This window comes from Pteropus vampyrus, unplaced genomic scaffold, assembly GCF_000151845.1.
Source record: "Pteropus vampyrus isolate Shadow unplaced genomic scaffold, Pvam_2.0 Scaffold42, whole genome shotgun sequence".
Taxonomy (NCBI): Eukaryota; Metazoa; Chordata; class Mammalia; order Chiroptera; family Pteropodidae; genus Pteropus; species Pteropus vampyrus.
In genome coordinates, this window is record NW_011888823.1 from 484,944 (window position 1) to 501,211 (window position 16,268).

Here is a 16,268-nt window from a genome sequence, read left to right on the forward strand (position 1 = left end):
GAATTACAATTCTCTGTTCTTCCTGACTCAACTCATTTTCGCTGATAAAATAACTATTTTTAAGGTCGGCATTTTTGAACTTTCGTTAGGGGTGCATTTTCCCATCTGTGAATATTTTCTCTACATCTTCCACCTATGATCTAGTCTGCTCGGCTCTTTCCAAACACTCTGCACTTGCCCCACAGAGAGTCTTTTAGGCCTGATGCAGTACCACGGAGAAGAGAGCTAGATGGAGAACGAGATCTGGGTGTTATTAGTATCTCATTCGAGTTTCGCTTATGTAAATGTAGGTATGAATATCTTACAAAATTGATGTTGGATTGAGATAAGAATGTATTTGAAGTGCTGTGCCATCTGCGGAGTTGTATGGATCTTTGTTTTAAACATTTTTAGAGACAATGACTCACGAAACTTTTTTTTTTTTTCTACTTACATGCTCCCGGCATCATATTTTAAATACGGAAATGCTACAGAACCTATTTCTATAGAGTCTGCTTATGCCTAGCTGTTTTCAGAGTAGAGGTGACAAGCTGACATGAGACCAATTACACTCCAGGACAAGCTTGTCATCTTAAAAGACAAGAACATTTTAATCTTCTTCTACTTTTTTTTTTTTTTTAAGACTGTGCTACTGTGTGTCTAGACATAGTTTAGGAACAAGTTGCTGGTAGTAATAACTAATGAATTATGTTCACGGTTATAAGACCCGCCCACATCCCCCCCTCAAACGAAAAACTACAATGGAGACCCAAGCTTGACGTATCTGCAAGAACACAAGATTCAGAAGATGTTTTAGGAGATGCCTTCGAAGGATTACTATGCTTTTTTTCTTGTTTGTATCAACATCTACTGTTTCAACGCACATAATCTCAGAATTTTAGGTTACAAAAGTTAAATGTCTAGGGGACCTCAAAAGAATATTTAACATCACCTGTATTTTTATTCGGGTGCTAATTCACCAAGAGTTTTCTAGGAGAATTTCCATCATAAACTGCTGTTCCATTTACCAGGCATATTTCCTGAACCAGAGGCCATCCTGTGCATAACTTTAAATTTTAATCTTAACCATCCTGTTAGGCAACTACAATGCTTTAAATAAGACAGGCACCTGGTTTTCTGAAACTCAGGCTCTTGGCAGAGTTTTAATGCTTTAATCCTTTCAGTGTCAAAGACACACCCTTTTGATTGCCCCCTAAGGCAAATAGTCAAATGTTCTTTGTAGATTAGTAGCCTTAAAAAAAAAAAAAGGCATAAAACTCAATCTCATATGTTCTAAAAGCTTTCTTCAGTACAAATTTAGGTTTAAATTTCTTTATCCAGCCCCCAACAGGCAAAAGCCTCAAAATACTTTAGCTTGTCTGGAATGCTTAACCAAGTGAATGAGCCGCCATTTTCTTAAAAATGAATTCTAATTAAATAGCCATGTTGTAGTCTTTGTTGGCTAGAGAAAAATCAAGACTTTTAGACCATTCCCCTGTGTCCATTCTTTCTAGCTAAATATTTTTCCCAATTATGTAGACAAGCACTGAAAACTACTCAACCTTTATTTCACATAGCCCAGGTTTAAGAAGCCTTCATGGGGATGGGCTCTGGTTGGCTGGGATGGGCTCACATTCCACTAGCAGCCTGGATACAGGTGTGCAATCAATTGTGGAGTGAATACTAAATCCAGAGTTTAATTTTCTCCTTTGACCGAGCCTTCTATAGCCTAACTAAAAAAATCAGCTTTCTTATTTCACTCAGTTAGCCTTTGTTTACCAGTGTTAGTTTAAAAGGAAGCAAGTTTACTGCTGGCCATACTTGCTAATTTCCAAGTCAGAGTTTTTGGAAAAACTTTCATAATGCCATTTCCCAACCCCTAGAGTCAAATAGCTATGTATTTGAAAAACATTTTCAAATTGAACAAGACATTGTTTTCTCTTCTGATTTCAGTGCCTGTGAATGCCAGAAGAAATTTAATTTCAAAAGGAACAAAAACATAACATCTTTTTCTAGTTAAAGCTGAGCATATGTAATGCAAACAATGAATTTATAAGTACACACGCACACACACACACACGTGTATATGAGAGCTCAGAGGAAGGTTTGTGGGCATCATGTTTGCCATTGCTATGTGCCTGTGTGATGGCGCACTACTGAAAAGGTCACAGAAATGTGAAAGGGTTAAAGGATAATTAAAACCTGAAACTGGACAAAGGAAGTCTATACCTTAGGCCTAGTTTCTGGAACCCCTAACCGCATTCTGTTAATCATGAAACTTGTAACAATGAGCTCATACACTAACTGCCAATTTTAGCCTGTGTAACCCTGCTTGCTTGCGTGGCATGAAAAATAATCAATTGTATATAAGCTGAAAATTACTGTTTGGCCATCGCCCATGGGAACACTGGCTATTGCCCATGGGAACATAGGCGATCACCCATAGGAATGCTTCTGTACTTCCTGCTTGCACACCTGACCAGTGGGTTGACAGGTAGTGAATAGGAGAAAGATGGACCTTTGTGTTTAAGACAGAATGAGGAATGGGATTTGAGGCTTAAAAACCTTGTATCTTGGCAATTCGGGGCTGCTCCTTTGCAAGGACAGCCGCCGGCTAATAAACTGCCTCTATAATCAAAGCACTCAGGTTGAGTCTGGTTATTCCGGTCACAACACCTGGACTAGGAGAACCCTGAAAGCTCATCGAGTTCCTCTGGCCCCTGGCTTGCATTTTCAAGGCCAAGTGACTCCTAGTGATTCAGATCCGGGGTGGGTCCAACTATCTCTCAAAGGGCCCCTTTCCTGAGAATCACTAACTGTTGCTCCTCAAGACCCCAAGAAAGCTGATAGGAGCCAACCAAGTCACGGTGTGTGTGTTGGGGGGAGGGGGAGTGAGGTCACCCCAGAGAAGTTTTATAGGGCCAGATGCATTGCTACAGCCAGAACATATGATTGAAAAGGCTGAATATCCTAAAAGATGCATCAATGGCTTTATAATCATAAAACTTTCAAAATAAGAAGGGCCCTGTAGTCATTTTGTTTAACTCCGCATTTCGCAGATTTCAAACTGAGGTGCAGAGATAAATGCCATTTGGCTAGTTATTAGTAAACTTCGGACTACACCTGATTGCACACCTGTACAGCCCATAAGCTAGGAGCCATCCAGCCTGGCCACGCCCCTCACGAAGGCTTCTCACTCTATCTTGTTACTGAAACACATGTTATATTAAATAAACAGGTGGAACAATTTTCACTTGGATTAGAATCCAAATCTCCTAAATCTCTTCAGGTAAACAAACCATCCTTTGCTTCATTGTTTCCTTGTAGGAGAGAAGATTCATGAGTCATCCCAATCCCATCCCCCAAACCATTCATCACAAAGTAGCATTTAAAGGGCAAGCTGCAATCGAACATTGCACAGATAGACAGATGATAGATAAACAGATGGGAATAGTGAATTACCCTCAAATCAATAACTTAGGTTTAGGGAACTTCTTATTTTTTCAATTGTATACTAATGTGGTTCACTGCTTGTAAAATGAAAAATAAAATAAACATGAGACATTCATACACAAAAAAGCCAAGGTATATTTAACAGAATGATGGGAAAAGGCTAGTGCAGAATGCAGGGGTTCACAGCCAGGATTCTAAGATGAGTTATGGGTTCAAATCCTGACTCTGCTCCCTACTGGCTTCGTCAGCTTGGCTGGCCTCCTTGCATTGTTTCCTCGCCTTACAAATGAAATAATAATAGTGCTGTATTCCACTCAGGCATGTTCATGAAGTCCATAGCCCTGAGTCTAGGACATAGTCAGGCCTCAGCAAATGCTGGCTGTGGCTGCGCTGAGAACTCTCATTGTGCTGAAAGCTGGCACAGGGGTTATGCTCATCTGAAGAACAGTCCTACTGCCCTGGCACAGACACATGGGACTTACATTTATGAATTTTAGAATGTTATTTATTCATAAGCAGTAATACTGTGGGTCCCTGAAAATGGTATATTCAAGACCCTTCAACTCCATCTCACAGGCAACGTAATAACAGCACTGAGCTGGACTCAGCCCAGCAAAGACAACACACCAGGGCCGTGGCTGGGCCTCAGACACCTGCAGATGGCCAGCACGGCTGGGGGAGGCTAGAAGCCCGGAGGGAGAGGGCTGGTACTCTGGTAGTCAGACTCGGGCCAGGAAGTCTCATTTTCCCAGTTCAACCCTAAGATGGCTGAGGCCTAACTTCCCCAAAGCAAATGTAGTGCCTGCGGCCATCGTGCAGACCCCAAGGCCACTGTGCATGCCCAGGGGAGGCCACTGGACCAAAAGGGTCTGGCGTCTGGTGGCGGCTGGGCCTGGAAGGGAAGGAATGGTCACAGCTGGTATCTGGGGACAGGGCCTCTCACGAAAGAGGGTGTCCCATGTCATCTGCATTGGGGAGAAGCAGCTACAAAAGACATCTCCTCTGGGGAAGCCTCAGCCCTGAACTGGCAAAAAAAAAAAAAAAAAAAAAAAAAAAGAAAGAAAAGAGATGCAAGAAGAGAGATGACAGCCATTAGATTAATAAGACTAGGTTGGTCTAGTAGCTCTCAAGCTTCCAGAAAATTCCAGAGGCCAGAATAAAGTGTGGTCTCTCTAGCTGTAAACTGGTGGAGCACTTAACAGATAAAAGACTTTCTTTCCTTCCCTTTCCCAGAACAGGGGATATTTCCCAATCCCCAAAAGCTACCGGAGAGCTGCTGAGGAATGTAAGGCTCCCCATCCCTCACGCAGGAGGGCTGGATGGGTACGTGAGCCGGGCAGATGAAGACACCCAGTGGCGAGAAACCTGGGAAGGACAAGGCACATTGACAAGAAAAATGCCAGGCCTTCCCCAGGAGGTTGTGTCTCCTCAGGCAATAACAGGCCCCCTAGGGCCAAATCTCCACCTCCTAATGGGACAATGGGCCACTCGGATCCTCACTCCTTCTCTTCCACTTGGCTGCTTTGCAAAATAGGATTAGGAAGTAGGGCCGTGGGCCTCGGCATGACAAGGCCACAGGATTAGCAGGCAGCTCTCTTCAGGCCTCCAGTCCTGAGACAAAGGCACCGAAGTCCTTCTCCACCCTCCTAGGTCCCTGGGATGTCCTGGCCTTCTGGGGAAGTGTAAAAAGTCTGGGACATGAAGTCTGACAACTGGGGGTGGGGGGGACTCAACAGGGACCACAGTACAGAGAAGTGGAAGGAGAAATCTGTGACATGTGGCTGCCGGACATATAAGACACTAGCAAATAAGGCTGTGATGATATATAGAGCCTTTTCAACCAAAGAGGCCAAGCACATTTCTGAATAATTGGATGGGGGGTGGGGGGAGGGTGGACTTTAGCCATTTGAAGCAAGATGGCGCAGTGGAAAGGAACAGATGGCACTGGGAGGTAGAGCCAGGTGTGAACACTACCTATGCTACTTACTGGATGTTTCCCCTTGGGTGAGTCACTCCACCGCTTTGGGGTTGTTTTCTCATCTGTGAAATGGGCTTCTTGTATGTAAAGCACCTGGCTTGTAGAGGCGGCTCAGGACGCAGCCGCTAGGAGAATGGTATCCATTCAAGAATGAAGCCTCAGTTGCAAGTGGAATTGATTGGTTAAAAAAAAAGAGAGTTGTTAAGCTTTTGAGAATCATCTGAAAAATGAAACTGGCCTATGATTAGCTCTTTCGCTTTTCTTTTGTTTTATAGATGAATGGGAGAGAATCTGGGACAAAGTCCAGTCCAGGAGGGTGTGTGGTAAGGATCCTCAGGGACCTGACTGGCCCGGAGGCAGTAGGGAAAGAGCAGCCCTAGTCCCACCCACCAGCCTGACTCCAGCTGAATTCTTACGCTCTGACCTGCCAGGATGGGCCTTGGTTTCGGGTCTGGATATGACCTTCCAAATGCTATTTACGCTTCTTGAAAAGACATTAAAAGCTACAATACAACCTAAGGGAAAGGAGGACTAACTGCACATCCAAACTCTGCATGAAATATTTACTTTTTTTGCATCACTTTAGCAGATGCAATCTAATTTCATCCTTAAAGACATCTTGCCTCCAGGCCCTGGTGTTCAAAACAATGCGATATCTAGGTAAACTTAAAAATAATCACACATTCAGGAGGTAAATTCAGAGATGCTTGGGGGTGTGGGGAGGAGGAGGGTGCTGCTCCCTCTCTGTGAGGATTATGATTCTGCTCAATCAAAACCAAACCAACACCAAACCTAAAACCATCATGGCGGTTTTAGGGGGTTGGGAGCAGCAACAGTAGAGAGAGAGAGAAAGAGAGAGAGAGAGAGAGAGAGAGAGAGAGAGAGAGAGAGAGAGAGAGAGAGTGTGTGTCCAGTCATCATCACAAAATACAGTAGAAAACCATTTTTGGGGTAATGATGGTGATAATTAAAGAGATACAAATCTATCTATTTCACCATAGGAGTCCAGTTTAAAGGCTTTTTTTCAAAAAAAAAAAAACAAAAACAAAACCTACACTAAATCCAAAAGATTTCTTTATTGTGCTTCAAAACCAAACCAATACAGTTTGCATAACAAACCCCCTAGAGACATTTACTTAATATTTAACTAAGGCTAAATTACAAGATTCTACTTCAGAGGGACGGGGCAGAATCTCTGACGCCTAATTCTGTTCCGTTCAATGCAAGTCAGCGAGGGTTACAATCTGGCCATTGTTGAAAACTTTTCAAGACTCATTAATCTCCAGCAAGAACCAACTTAACAAGCAGGGCAATCTTTTGAAGTGAGCGGTGGTAGTGTTTTAAACAGAGGATTAGGAGATAATCACATTTAAAGTCATCTTTTGGCACTAAAATTGACCCCAGTCTAGGGGCTGTGAATTACAAGGATGATGGGGAAGGCTGCTTCCTCTTTTCCCTTACCAGGCTGTCCTGTGACATAGCCAGGTGGCAGCCTGCCCACGTCCAGAGACACCACTGCATTTTGACATATTATTACAAAGTTCGCCTCTTAACAAACTTATGGGGATGTTTTATAAAATAATACCCTAGACTTTGTTGCAATTAGACACTTATCTAGACGGTAGGCACAATTTAAATGTAAATTTTAGGAGTCTGTGTTGTATTATAGGTATCAGCTAGCTAGCTTTCAATAATCAGAACGTGAGTGATGTGACATCCATCATTTTCAGCCTGAGCTTTCCAAAAGCAGTTAATTTGACTTGGAAGGGTACGAACAGAAGGACCTGCCAAAAGAAATCTTCTGCTCTTATGGCTTCCTTATCGCCAGGATTTTGACTGTGCAAAAAAGTGGAATTTATACTCACCAAGCAATTAAGCATTTTCTTTTAAAGCAATCCTCTGATCTGTTTTTTTCATTCAAAACAGCAAACAATCATCTAACAATTATTTAACAATGGATTGAATATGCCTTTCAAATACACTGTCTAATATTGAGGGGATTCACAAGACAAAAGAAGTAAAGTCACATTAGCATTCGGTCTGCAAAAAAGGATGACATGCCTTCTATTTTATTTATATATATTTTTTGTTATCCTGCCCAAATTTTGCTTTTTTTTTTCTCTTACTCCCTGCTATGGATGGACCTCTTTCAAGTGTCACATAACGACCATATACAAAGGCTCATGACCATGTTACAAGCCTCGAGGATCCTCTGGCTGGGTCCTTTCATTTTAAAGCTAGGGACAATGAAGGCCAGAATCATGAAGTGTCCTGAGCGAGGTTTACGGCTAGCACTATAGTCCAAATCTCTTGATGTTCTGACCTGGCCTATGCCTCTGTGTCCCAGTGAATTGTCTCTCCCCACCCACAACACAGCTGTTTGGACCAAGTACAGCCTGTGTGCACACTGGCCCGAGATGGATGCAGTCATGTTACTCAAAGAGCTGGGTCAGATTGTCTTAAAAATATGAACTAAAAGATAGCTGGAAAGTTACCAGCTGGCAACAGGAGGTAATGAAGCAGATATGTGGAGTGACAGCCTCATTGCAGCAGATACCCGAACTGTTCACTGGCTCCTGTGAGGTTCTGGTTCCTACAGGGTTTTTCATAAACTTACACCAGATCCTCCCTTCCCAAGCTGGTTTGGCTGGTCTCGTTTTCTGGGAACCAAAAAAACCACTACTATAAACATCAGCCTTGTGTTCCTTTCATGGTGTTACAGGAAACAAACTTCTGACCAAAACTCAAAGCTGCCGTTGGAGATGGAAGCAGAACCCGCCTCCACGCCCCCAGCTTCCTGCCCATGTACACTTCTTGCTTCTAGTTGGGAAGATCATCAAAAGGCATAAGTTATTAGAAGAGAGATTAACCCAACCTCTCAGAAGCAACCCAGGGCTTCAACTCAATCAGAAGAACTGTTGGAACAGTTTGGATACGATAACTATTACTTTACAATAACCATACATAGGTTAGGATGCTGGTGAATATATCTTTTGATGTTAGGTAATTTTTTTTTTTTTTTACGAGTGGGAAAAAAGGCAATGAAAAACTCAAAGACAAATTTTAACCTTATTGGAGTTCAGGTGGCATGAACCAGGGTTTCCAAAGGCTGGTCTCCACTCAGTAAGCTATTGTATCATCAAGGAACCAGGCCAGAAAGATGAAATGCCTGAAGACATGTGTCCCAAATTCAAATACCTTAAAAGAACCAAGGAGGTCACAAAGAGTAAGACAACAGGGAATGGTGAGGTCTGTGGCTCACTAAAGTGATCACACAGCACATAAGCATTAAAATTCAATTTCAAAGGACTTTCTTAGGTCACTATTGATGATACTAAAAAGCCATATACCATTTCTCAAAGTCCTGAACTTCTAAAAATCTTATCTATAAAGACACATTTCCTCTGAGACATAGAAAATCAATCGTTCAGTATCATTGTACATTCACAATTGGTGGAAATCAACTTAAAAATTAAAGATACTCAAAAGGCAAACAGTTCACAAAAGAGTTAATACACACGGCTAATAAAGATCTGAAAATGTTTTCATTCACACTAAAAATATAGGAAATGAAAATGAACTGAGATGCCATTTTTCATCATTTCAATTAGCAATGATTAAAAAAAAATGACCAAATTTGTGGCCTCAACTTTGAATCAGTAAGCCACACTGAATTTTAGACTAGACCTTAATATCCTATTCTACTTATATTCCTCCTAATTTTGATTTCATCTACTTTTCCCATTGTTTTGTACCTCCCATCTTGAATGCCATGAAATATCTGTAAAAAGAGGCTGAATATAAATAAGTAAAATGTCATGAAAACAGAAAAAATGTGCTTGTCAAGGATCAATTGCAGTACCAATATTTGCATTGCTATTCAAAAAAATGGAGAACGTTATTTAGCAAAAAGTGAGAATTTCGCCTCATGTTACAAAGCTGAACACTATGAAGATGTAATGAAATTGCCTCCAACCATTTTAAGACACGGCAATACTATTTTAAAGCCTTTCTTTAATTTTTTGGTGGGGCTGTCACTATGCCAAAATGGAACCCAAGAGATGAGACAGTCACTCAGTTGGACAGTGGCTCATTCTGAAGAACTATCTACAATATCTTTTTATGAGCATCTAATTAGATAACCCTTTCACTGCCTTTTCTGTCCCAATGTCAAACGTTCTGTTGAATCCAATGACAGGTTAAAAACCTTGATAAGTGACAGAAGAGGGAAGTAATGACTTGATTGATGTCTTTTAGAGCTAATTTAACAAAAGTTTATCTAAATTTTCTGGGATAAAATACCTGTGACTTGTCAAGACATCTTTTGTGTGATAGAATATAGAGTTATAACATGACATACAGGCATACCTGAAATGCAATCATAACAAATATACAATAGAAGAGAATGTTGGCAAATTGTTTCAATACTTGAAGACTTAGCTTTAACATCTCTTAAAAATTTAGCAGTGAATTCACGTCATTTAGCTATATTCTTCTAAGAAACAACAATGGTGGCCCTCTCTAGCACAGAAGGCCTTCAGGGGACGGGATCAAATCCACTTTGCCATTTTATCCAATGTGATCCTGGGCAAATCATTTAATCTTTCTACATGTCAGTTTCCTGACCTATAAAGTGGGCTGGCAGTAACCACTTGTCAAAATTGCTGGCAGGATTAAATGAGGTAAAATATATAAAGCGCTATTACAGTGCATGGCATATTTACCGAGGGCTCGATACCTGATATGGCCTATTATTATTTAAGTATTACTATCCCATTTGTAAAATGATGACAATGATATTAACCCACTGTTATATAGATCAAATAAGATGAGAAAAAAGATAACATGGATGCCAGTAAAAGATGTACAATGGAGGGGAGGAACAATTATGATTGTGACGAGAAAGCAGTTAATAGAACCATAAATTCTGATAAACTACTTCAGATAGTATGAGTCACCCCTAATACAACAATTGATTTTTAAAATCAATAAAACCTGTTGGGGCTTCATCCAGTGACAATTGTTGAATTAATATAAAATTTGACAAGAATGGCACTGCTGAATGCGAGTGCCTTCCAAAGAATTTTAGGTGAGATAAGATGTTCAAAGTTATAAGACTTCAAGCTCTACCTCTTCTGTAATTCACATTTTTTAATCCTCACCCCTTGAGGAGGCAGCTAACTCAGGAGGGAGGCTGCCCCAGCAGGACGCCGAGGGGAGCTTCACCCTACTCCGCCACCCCCTGCCCTTCCAAGCCCAACACCTCCAGGAATTCCTCTTCTCTTTGTCCACTTTCAACACGGGAGCCAAACCAAGCATCTCTCAGATTATCTCTGTAGGGTGGAGCACCTTCCTTCCTTTTAAAGGCTTCTCTCCCTTTCGACTTTTCTCTCTCTATCAACACCTCCTCTCGACCTCTCCCTCTCACCCCCTCAACCTCTCTCAACTTCTGTCTCGCTATCTCACTCTCAATATTTATCTCCCCTCCCTCTCCAGCCCTATGGCCTCCATTCCTCTACAGGGACCTGCCAGGAGAGCACGCACTGCCTTACAGAGACGGCTGACCACACAGGACATGTAACTCTCATGGTGGGAGCCTTGTGGACTCATTTGTGAAATCAAGTCACAAATCACCAAAGCTCAGGTCAAACAGCATACTCAAAGGCCGTGCTTTCCTTTTTCTGGGGCCACGATTTTATTTGCTTACTCTCTGACAAAGATGGATAATTCGACCTCAAACAGGAAATCCTTCGAGCACTTTGAAATGAGGACTCCAAAGCAGAAAATAACAACCAATAATGACGACCAGAGCGTCAGTCCTCCCACCACTGCCTCCCATCAGGTCTCAAGGTCTTACTGGCCCCTCAGGAAGAGTTTCCCACCCTCAGCGGGAGGAACGATTGGCCTTGAGCTGAGCATACAAATTATAAGGTTATTAAAGGTACTTAAAATCATTTATCCCACTCAATCACCATAAAACTTGGAATTTTTTTTTTTTTTTTTGAATCTCAGAAAATAAATGACAGAAAGAAACTCAAGTACGGTGGGTGTTTTCGAATCTTAAGGACAGAATGAATGTCCCCCACTCCCTCTCTGTCCTCCCCCCACCCCAGCTGCTCCAGTGGCCGTCATCGCTCTGCAGGTAGAGAATCTGGGTTCCCAGAGGCTGAGGGACAATAGCACTAACACTGCCCCTGTGCAAGATGCATATCCTTTGCAGATTTTTGGGTCATTCTTTGACACAGAAGCTAGAGTTCAAAAGAGGACTGGACAGGAGATACGGATGGGGAAAGACAAAAGTGGCTTGTAGTTTTAGAGAGAAAAGGAAAAATATAGGAAGAATTCAGGGCCAAATAATCTTAACCATGAGCCGTAGGCACCTTAGCAATTTAGGCCAGAGGCTTCGACCCAAGCCTCATATATCTGGATTTCGAGGGTTCTGTGTTCACTTGGCATATAATGTTTTTAAAATGTAAGCCTCCATTTAAAACTTGGGAGATTTCCCATGAAACACAGATCTGGCAACTCTGGCCCATTTTTCCTCAGGGCAGGCACAGGTGGAGCAGGGGAGGGACAGCTGCTCCCCAGGTCGATGTGCTCACACTGTGATTCTCACTTCCGCCCCAACCCTCGCCACCTCTTCCCACCCAGGACTTCACTGTTTTACTTCTCTCCCCTGCCTTTGAGGACATTTGAGTTTATGGCTCCCCATCGAGGCCACTTTAACTTGTTCTACACATGAGGCCCAGAGTGGGGCAGTCACTTGCTTAAAAATCACACAGCTTCTCAGAGCAGAGCCACACCAGAACCCCAATTCCTTTACACACGACCAAGCAATTCTGAACTTTTTTCTGGTGCTGGCGGTCTTGTCCCTGAAGCTTCCTCTTCCAGATACACAATCTTTGACCTTATACTTGGTTGATCTTTGAGGCTCCTTAACCTTCATAATCTAGTAACTATGGATTATCGTGCTCTCCAGTAGTGACTTGTAGAGTCCTCCCAGGTGCCAGGCCCTGAGCTCTGTGCACCCTCTCAACATCTTCACGACTCTGAGAGATATGAGTTATGAACACCACTTTACAGCTGAGGAAGGTAAGGCTGAGGACAAGAGTACCCAGACAAATTCAGTGGGTGAGCTGCCCTTGAACCCAGGCCTATCTGGCCCATACGCTGGCAGCAAGGCTTGCTGCCTTGCAAATATCCACCATCCCCTACAAAAAAAAAAAAAAAAAAAATCAGAACTTATTTGGTCCTGAAAAAAGTTAAACAATAGGGTCCCAAGTAAAACACCAGAAAAGAGCTCCCCCTCTCTACCTGGAATTTTCATTGGGTTTTTGTGTGTATGCCAGCTGCCCTCACAGCACTAGAAGTGCCCTCAAGGGAAGTGCCCTGCCTTCTTATATGTTGTCTCTCCAATGTGTATAGAGTAGTCTCTTAATACCAACTGGGACTATTAGTCAACAGCTTCTAGTTTTAGTTTTTCAACCCATTTTATTAAAATTGGCCTCGTGGGAGGATGCTCTTTATGGTCTTTCATGGGTTCTCAGAACCAAAGTACATGAAATCCATAGGTATAGGTATGTTTGGCTTTGCAAACAAAACGAATTGTGTTCAAAGCTTTTTCATTTTTTCTGTTATTTTTCCAAAATAAACCAGGTGAAAATTAAACTCCAATTAAAAAAAAGAACACGTGTTCAAAGTACTTGAATACCAAAGCAGGTAGCTGTTGAAGTATTAGTGATTCATAAGTAATAGTAAGACTTACAACCCATATGATGGTCAGTCTTCTGGATAAAAAAGGATCGATATGCCAGTGAGTGAATGGAAGAAATGTGATGTAGAACACTTCTTGACCCAAAGCAGCCGAAAATCTGAATAGGTAATAGTAGAAATAATTCTTCACGATGTAGTTCTGTTCATAAGCCTAAAAGAAAAAAGTTAGAAGACTGTGAGTTCATTGAACAGACCACGACAGGGCAAATTTTAAAATCTCTAACACTCACAGGTCTCAGTTGCCAAGGTGCTGCCTCCCCACCTCCACCCCATTACGTAATCACGGTATCATTACGATCCATTGTACACAGTTGTTGACCACTTAGCAACCCCTATTTGTCCACACAGTCACAGAAGATGTTAGTTCTTCATAACATTAAATAAGTAACATCCAAGGAATAAGTATCAGGGAAGACACAAAGGAGCCAAAACCCTTTTCCTGTGTAGACAGAAGGCTAGAAACCAGAAGGTGAACTCCGTTAGGACATGATATATGGGTCTACGACTGTGGTAGGCAGATAATGCCCCCAAGGGTTCTACTTCCTAATCCTCAGAAGCTGTGACTATGTTACCCCCTTATAGAGCAAAAGGGGCTTCGCACATGTAATTAATAATTTTGAGATAGAGATATTATCTTGGATTATCTTGGATTATCTTGGTGGACTCAATATAATCACAAGGATCCTTAAAAATGGCAGAGGGAGGCAGAAAGGTCAAGAGTCAGAGAGCGATCTGAAGATGCTGTGCTCTGGCTTTGAAGATGGAGGAAGGGGCCACAAGCCACAGGATGCAAGCAGCCTCTACAAGCTGGAAAATGTAAGGAAACAGATTCTTCCCTTGAGCCTCCAAAAGGAATGTGGGCCAGTTGATGCCTTGATTTTAGCCAAATGAGAACCATTTGAACGACTGACTCCTACAGCCATAAGAGAATAAATCTGGGTTGTTTTAAGCCACTAAGTCATTGGTAATTAATTACAGCAGTAATAGATAATACAAAGACTTTAGAAAAATCACTTGTCGATGAATGTTTTATCTTTTAAATGGAACAAATAAGTTTAACCCACTCCAGTGATTGCAAGAAACACAGTAAATACATACGGACATGCTAAAGTGCCCTCCCATTTTCTATCATCCTTTCCCTGTCTCTTATCCTAGAAGTATGCAGGAAGAAAAAAGCTTAAGAGGCTTAAAACAAGAATAAGCAATCTAATAAAAAATATGATAAACACCCTCAAATTATGGTATATTAGTGATGAGTTAAAAAAATAAAAAGTGCTCTTTCTGGTCATCATAGACTTTAAAAACAATAAAAGTAACATGCCAAGGCTGAAAATGGGGCGGGAAAGAGGCAGCCCTAACTCGGGCAACTTGTGTCAAGACTCTTGTAGGTATGGGCTTTGTTTTGTTTGTTCTACTCAAAGTCTGAGGTCCTTGAACCCTGGAGGAATTCAGAGAATGAATTATATGTATGTATTCTTCATATATTCCTTCTGTGCCTATGATGAGTGTCAAGAATATTCAGATGAAGCAGGCATGACACCTGGTTTCAGGGGACCCTTATGGAAGGGGTGGGAGAGGAAAGCGGGGAGGGGCCAAAGAGTATAATTTGGGGGAATGAATTTTTAAAGGACCAATAATTAGTTCAAAGCTTTGAAAACATCCAAGAGTATTTTTGTACTTAAGGAATAAAAACAGATGACCTTGGAAATTGCAAGAATATAATTGCACTTGACATCGTTGGCTGCCTACCAAGTATGCATTCCTCTCTTTCTCTAAGAGATTCCTGATTTTATTCCAGCTTCTCTACCTCCCCTACGGAGCCCCATGACTCAGGGGTAAGCTGACACTGCCGTTGGCTCCAGAGGTATATCTGAATTCATCTAAACCGGTCACAGAAAGTTCAAGAATTCAGCCTCAAGCCAAGCAATGCATGATACTGCCCTGGAGAAAGTTACTAGGCTGGAGTAAGCACATGTTGCAAGCTACAAGGTCATCTCTCTTTGAGATGAAGTTCACTTCTAAGTGAATTCAAATGAGAGAGAATGGCAATAGAACTACCCTAAACAGGAAAAACAGTAATGCACAAAACAAATTAAATAAGAAGTGTACAATTTCAGCTCTCTGCCAAGATAATATTATGGCTGGATTTCCAAAACAAGAACAAGGGACTGTGACAAATAAGTGACACACTCCCCTTTCATCTAAGGTGAGCATTAATCTGCGAGTTGTTTTATCAATGTACATCCAACATGCTTGACCTTGAGGCAAAACCTATGAAGAGCCCCTTTAACATAAAGACTAGTTATTTTAACCTGCCAAGCTATAAGGTACACCTGGTAATGTTTCACATTGAAGCTTTACAAGAACTTTTGCCAAACTGACAAGGGTCAAACCCCTCCCTCATGTCATTCCAAGTTATTGACATACTCAGCTACAAGACAACCATTTTTCTACGCTGGAGATTTACCTGAAACCAAGTTCAATATCTGAATCCCAGTAAATAATTGAAAAAGACTGTCAAGGATGACAGTAAATTGCTTTAGCATTACACATTACCAATTATTATCTTTAGACAGGCTTTTTATAATATCTTAGAGATTCTCTTTTGCAGGGGGAGAGAGGTAAATATTTTCTCTATTTCCAGGAACAGAGGCAACGAAGGTAAAATTTTAAATAACAGCATACATATAGGATACCCAAAGGATTTTTTAGCGAACATCTCTGTATATGTGATTAAATGGCTTGAGAGCCAATAGTTACCTCCAAATTCTTGTGGGTCATATGTACCTAAACAGTTAAGTACTTGCCTTTTTCAGAACGAGAATCTAAGTTTCCCTTGTTGGAAGTGTCAGTGTGTATGACTTCAATACTTCCTTGGAAATAACAAGAAGGTCCGTTCCAGTGTATGTGTTGGTCCCACTGGGAACGGTCAGAGGAAGAGGAAACAGGGTTAGCAATAGAAATGGTAGAGGAAGCCTAGAGGCTCTCTAGCTAACATCCGAAAAGAAATAGAAATGGTAGGTAAAGCGAGTGGCAGAGAGAAGGGGAAGAGCCGACAGAAAGGAAACTAAGCCTTAGATGTCTA

At 41.6% G+C, this 16,268-nt stretch overlaps 1 protein-coding gene across 1 annotated transcript in view; it reads right to left on the minus strand.

Annotated features, from left to right (window-relative positions):
* The window catches only part of SGPP2 (sphingosine-1-phosphate phosphatase 2), a 103,988-nt gene that overhangs the window by 52,997 nt on the left and 34,723 nt on the right, over positions 1 to 16,268 (minus strand). Inside the window, exon 2 of the mRNA XM_023529717.1 lies at positions 13,176 to 13,334. Coding sequence (XP_023385485.1) covers positions 13,176 to 13,334 — 159 coding nt within the window. The remainder of the gene's footprint in view (positions 1 to 13,175; positions 13,335 to 16,268) is intronic.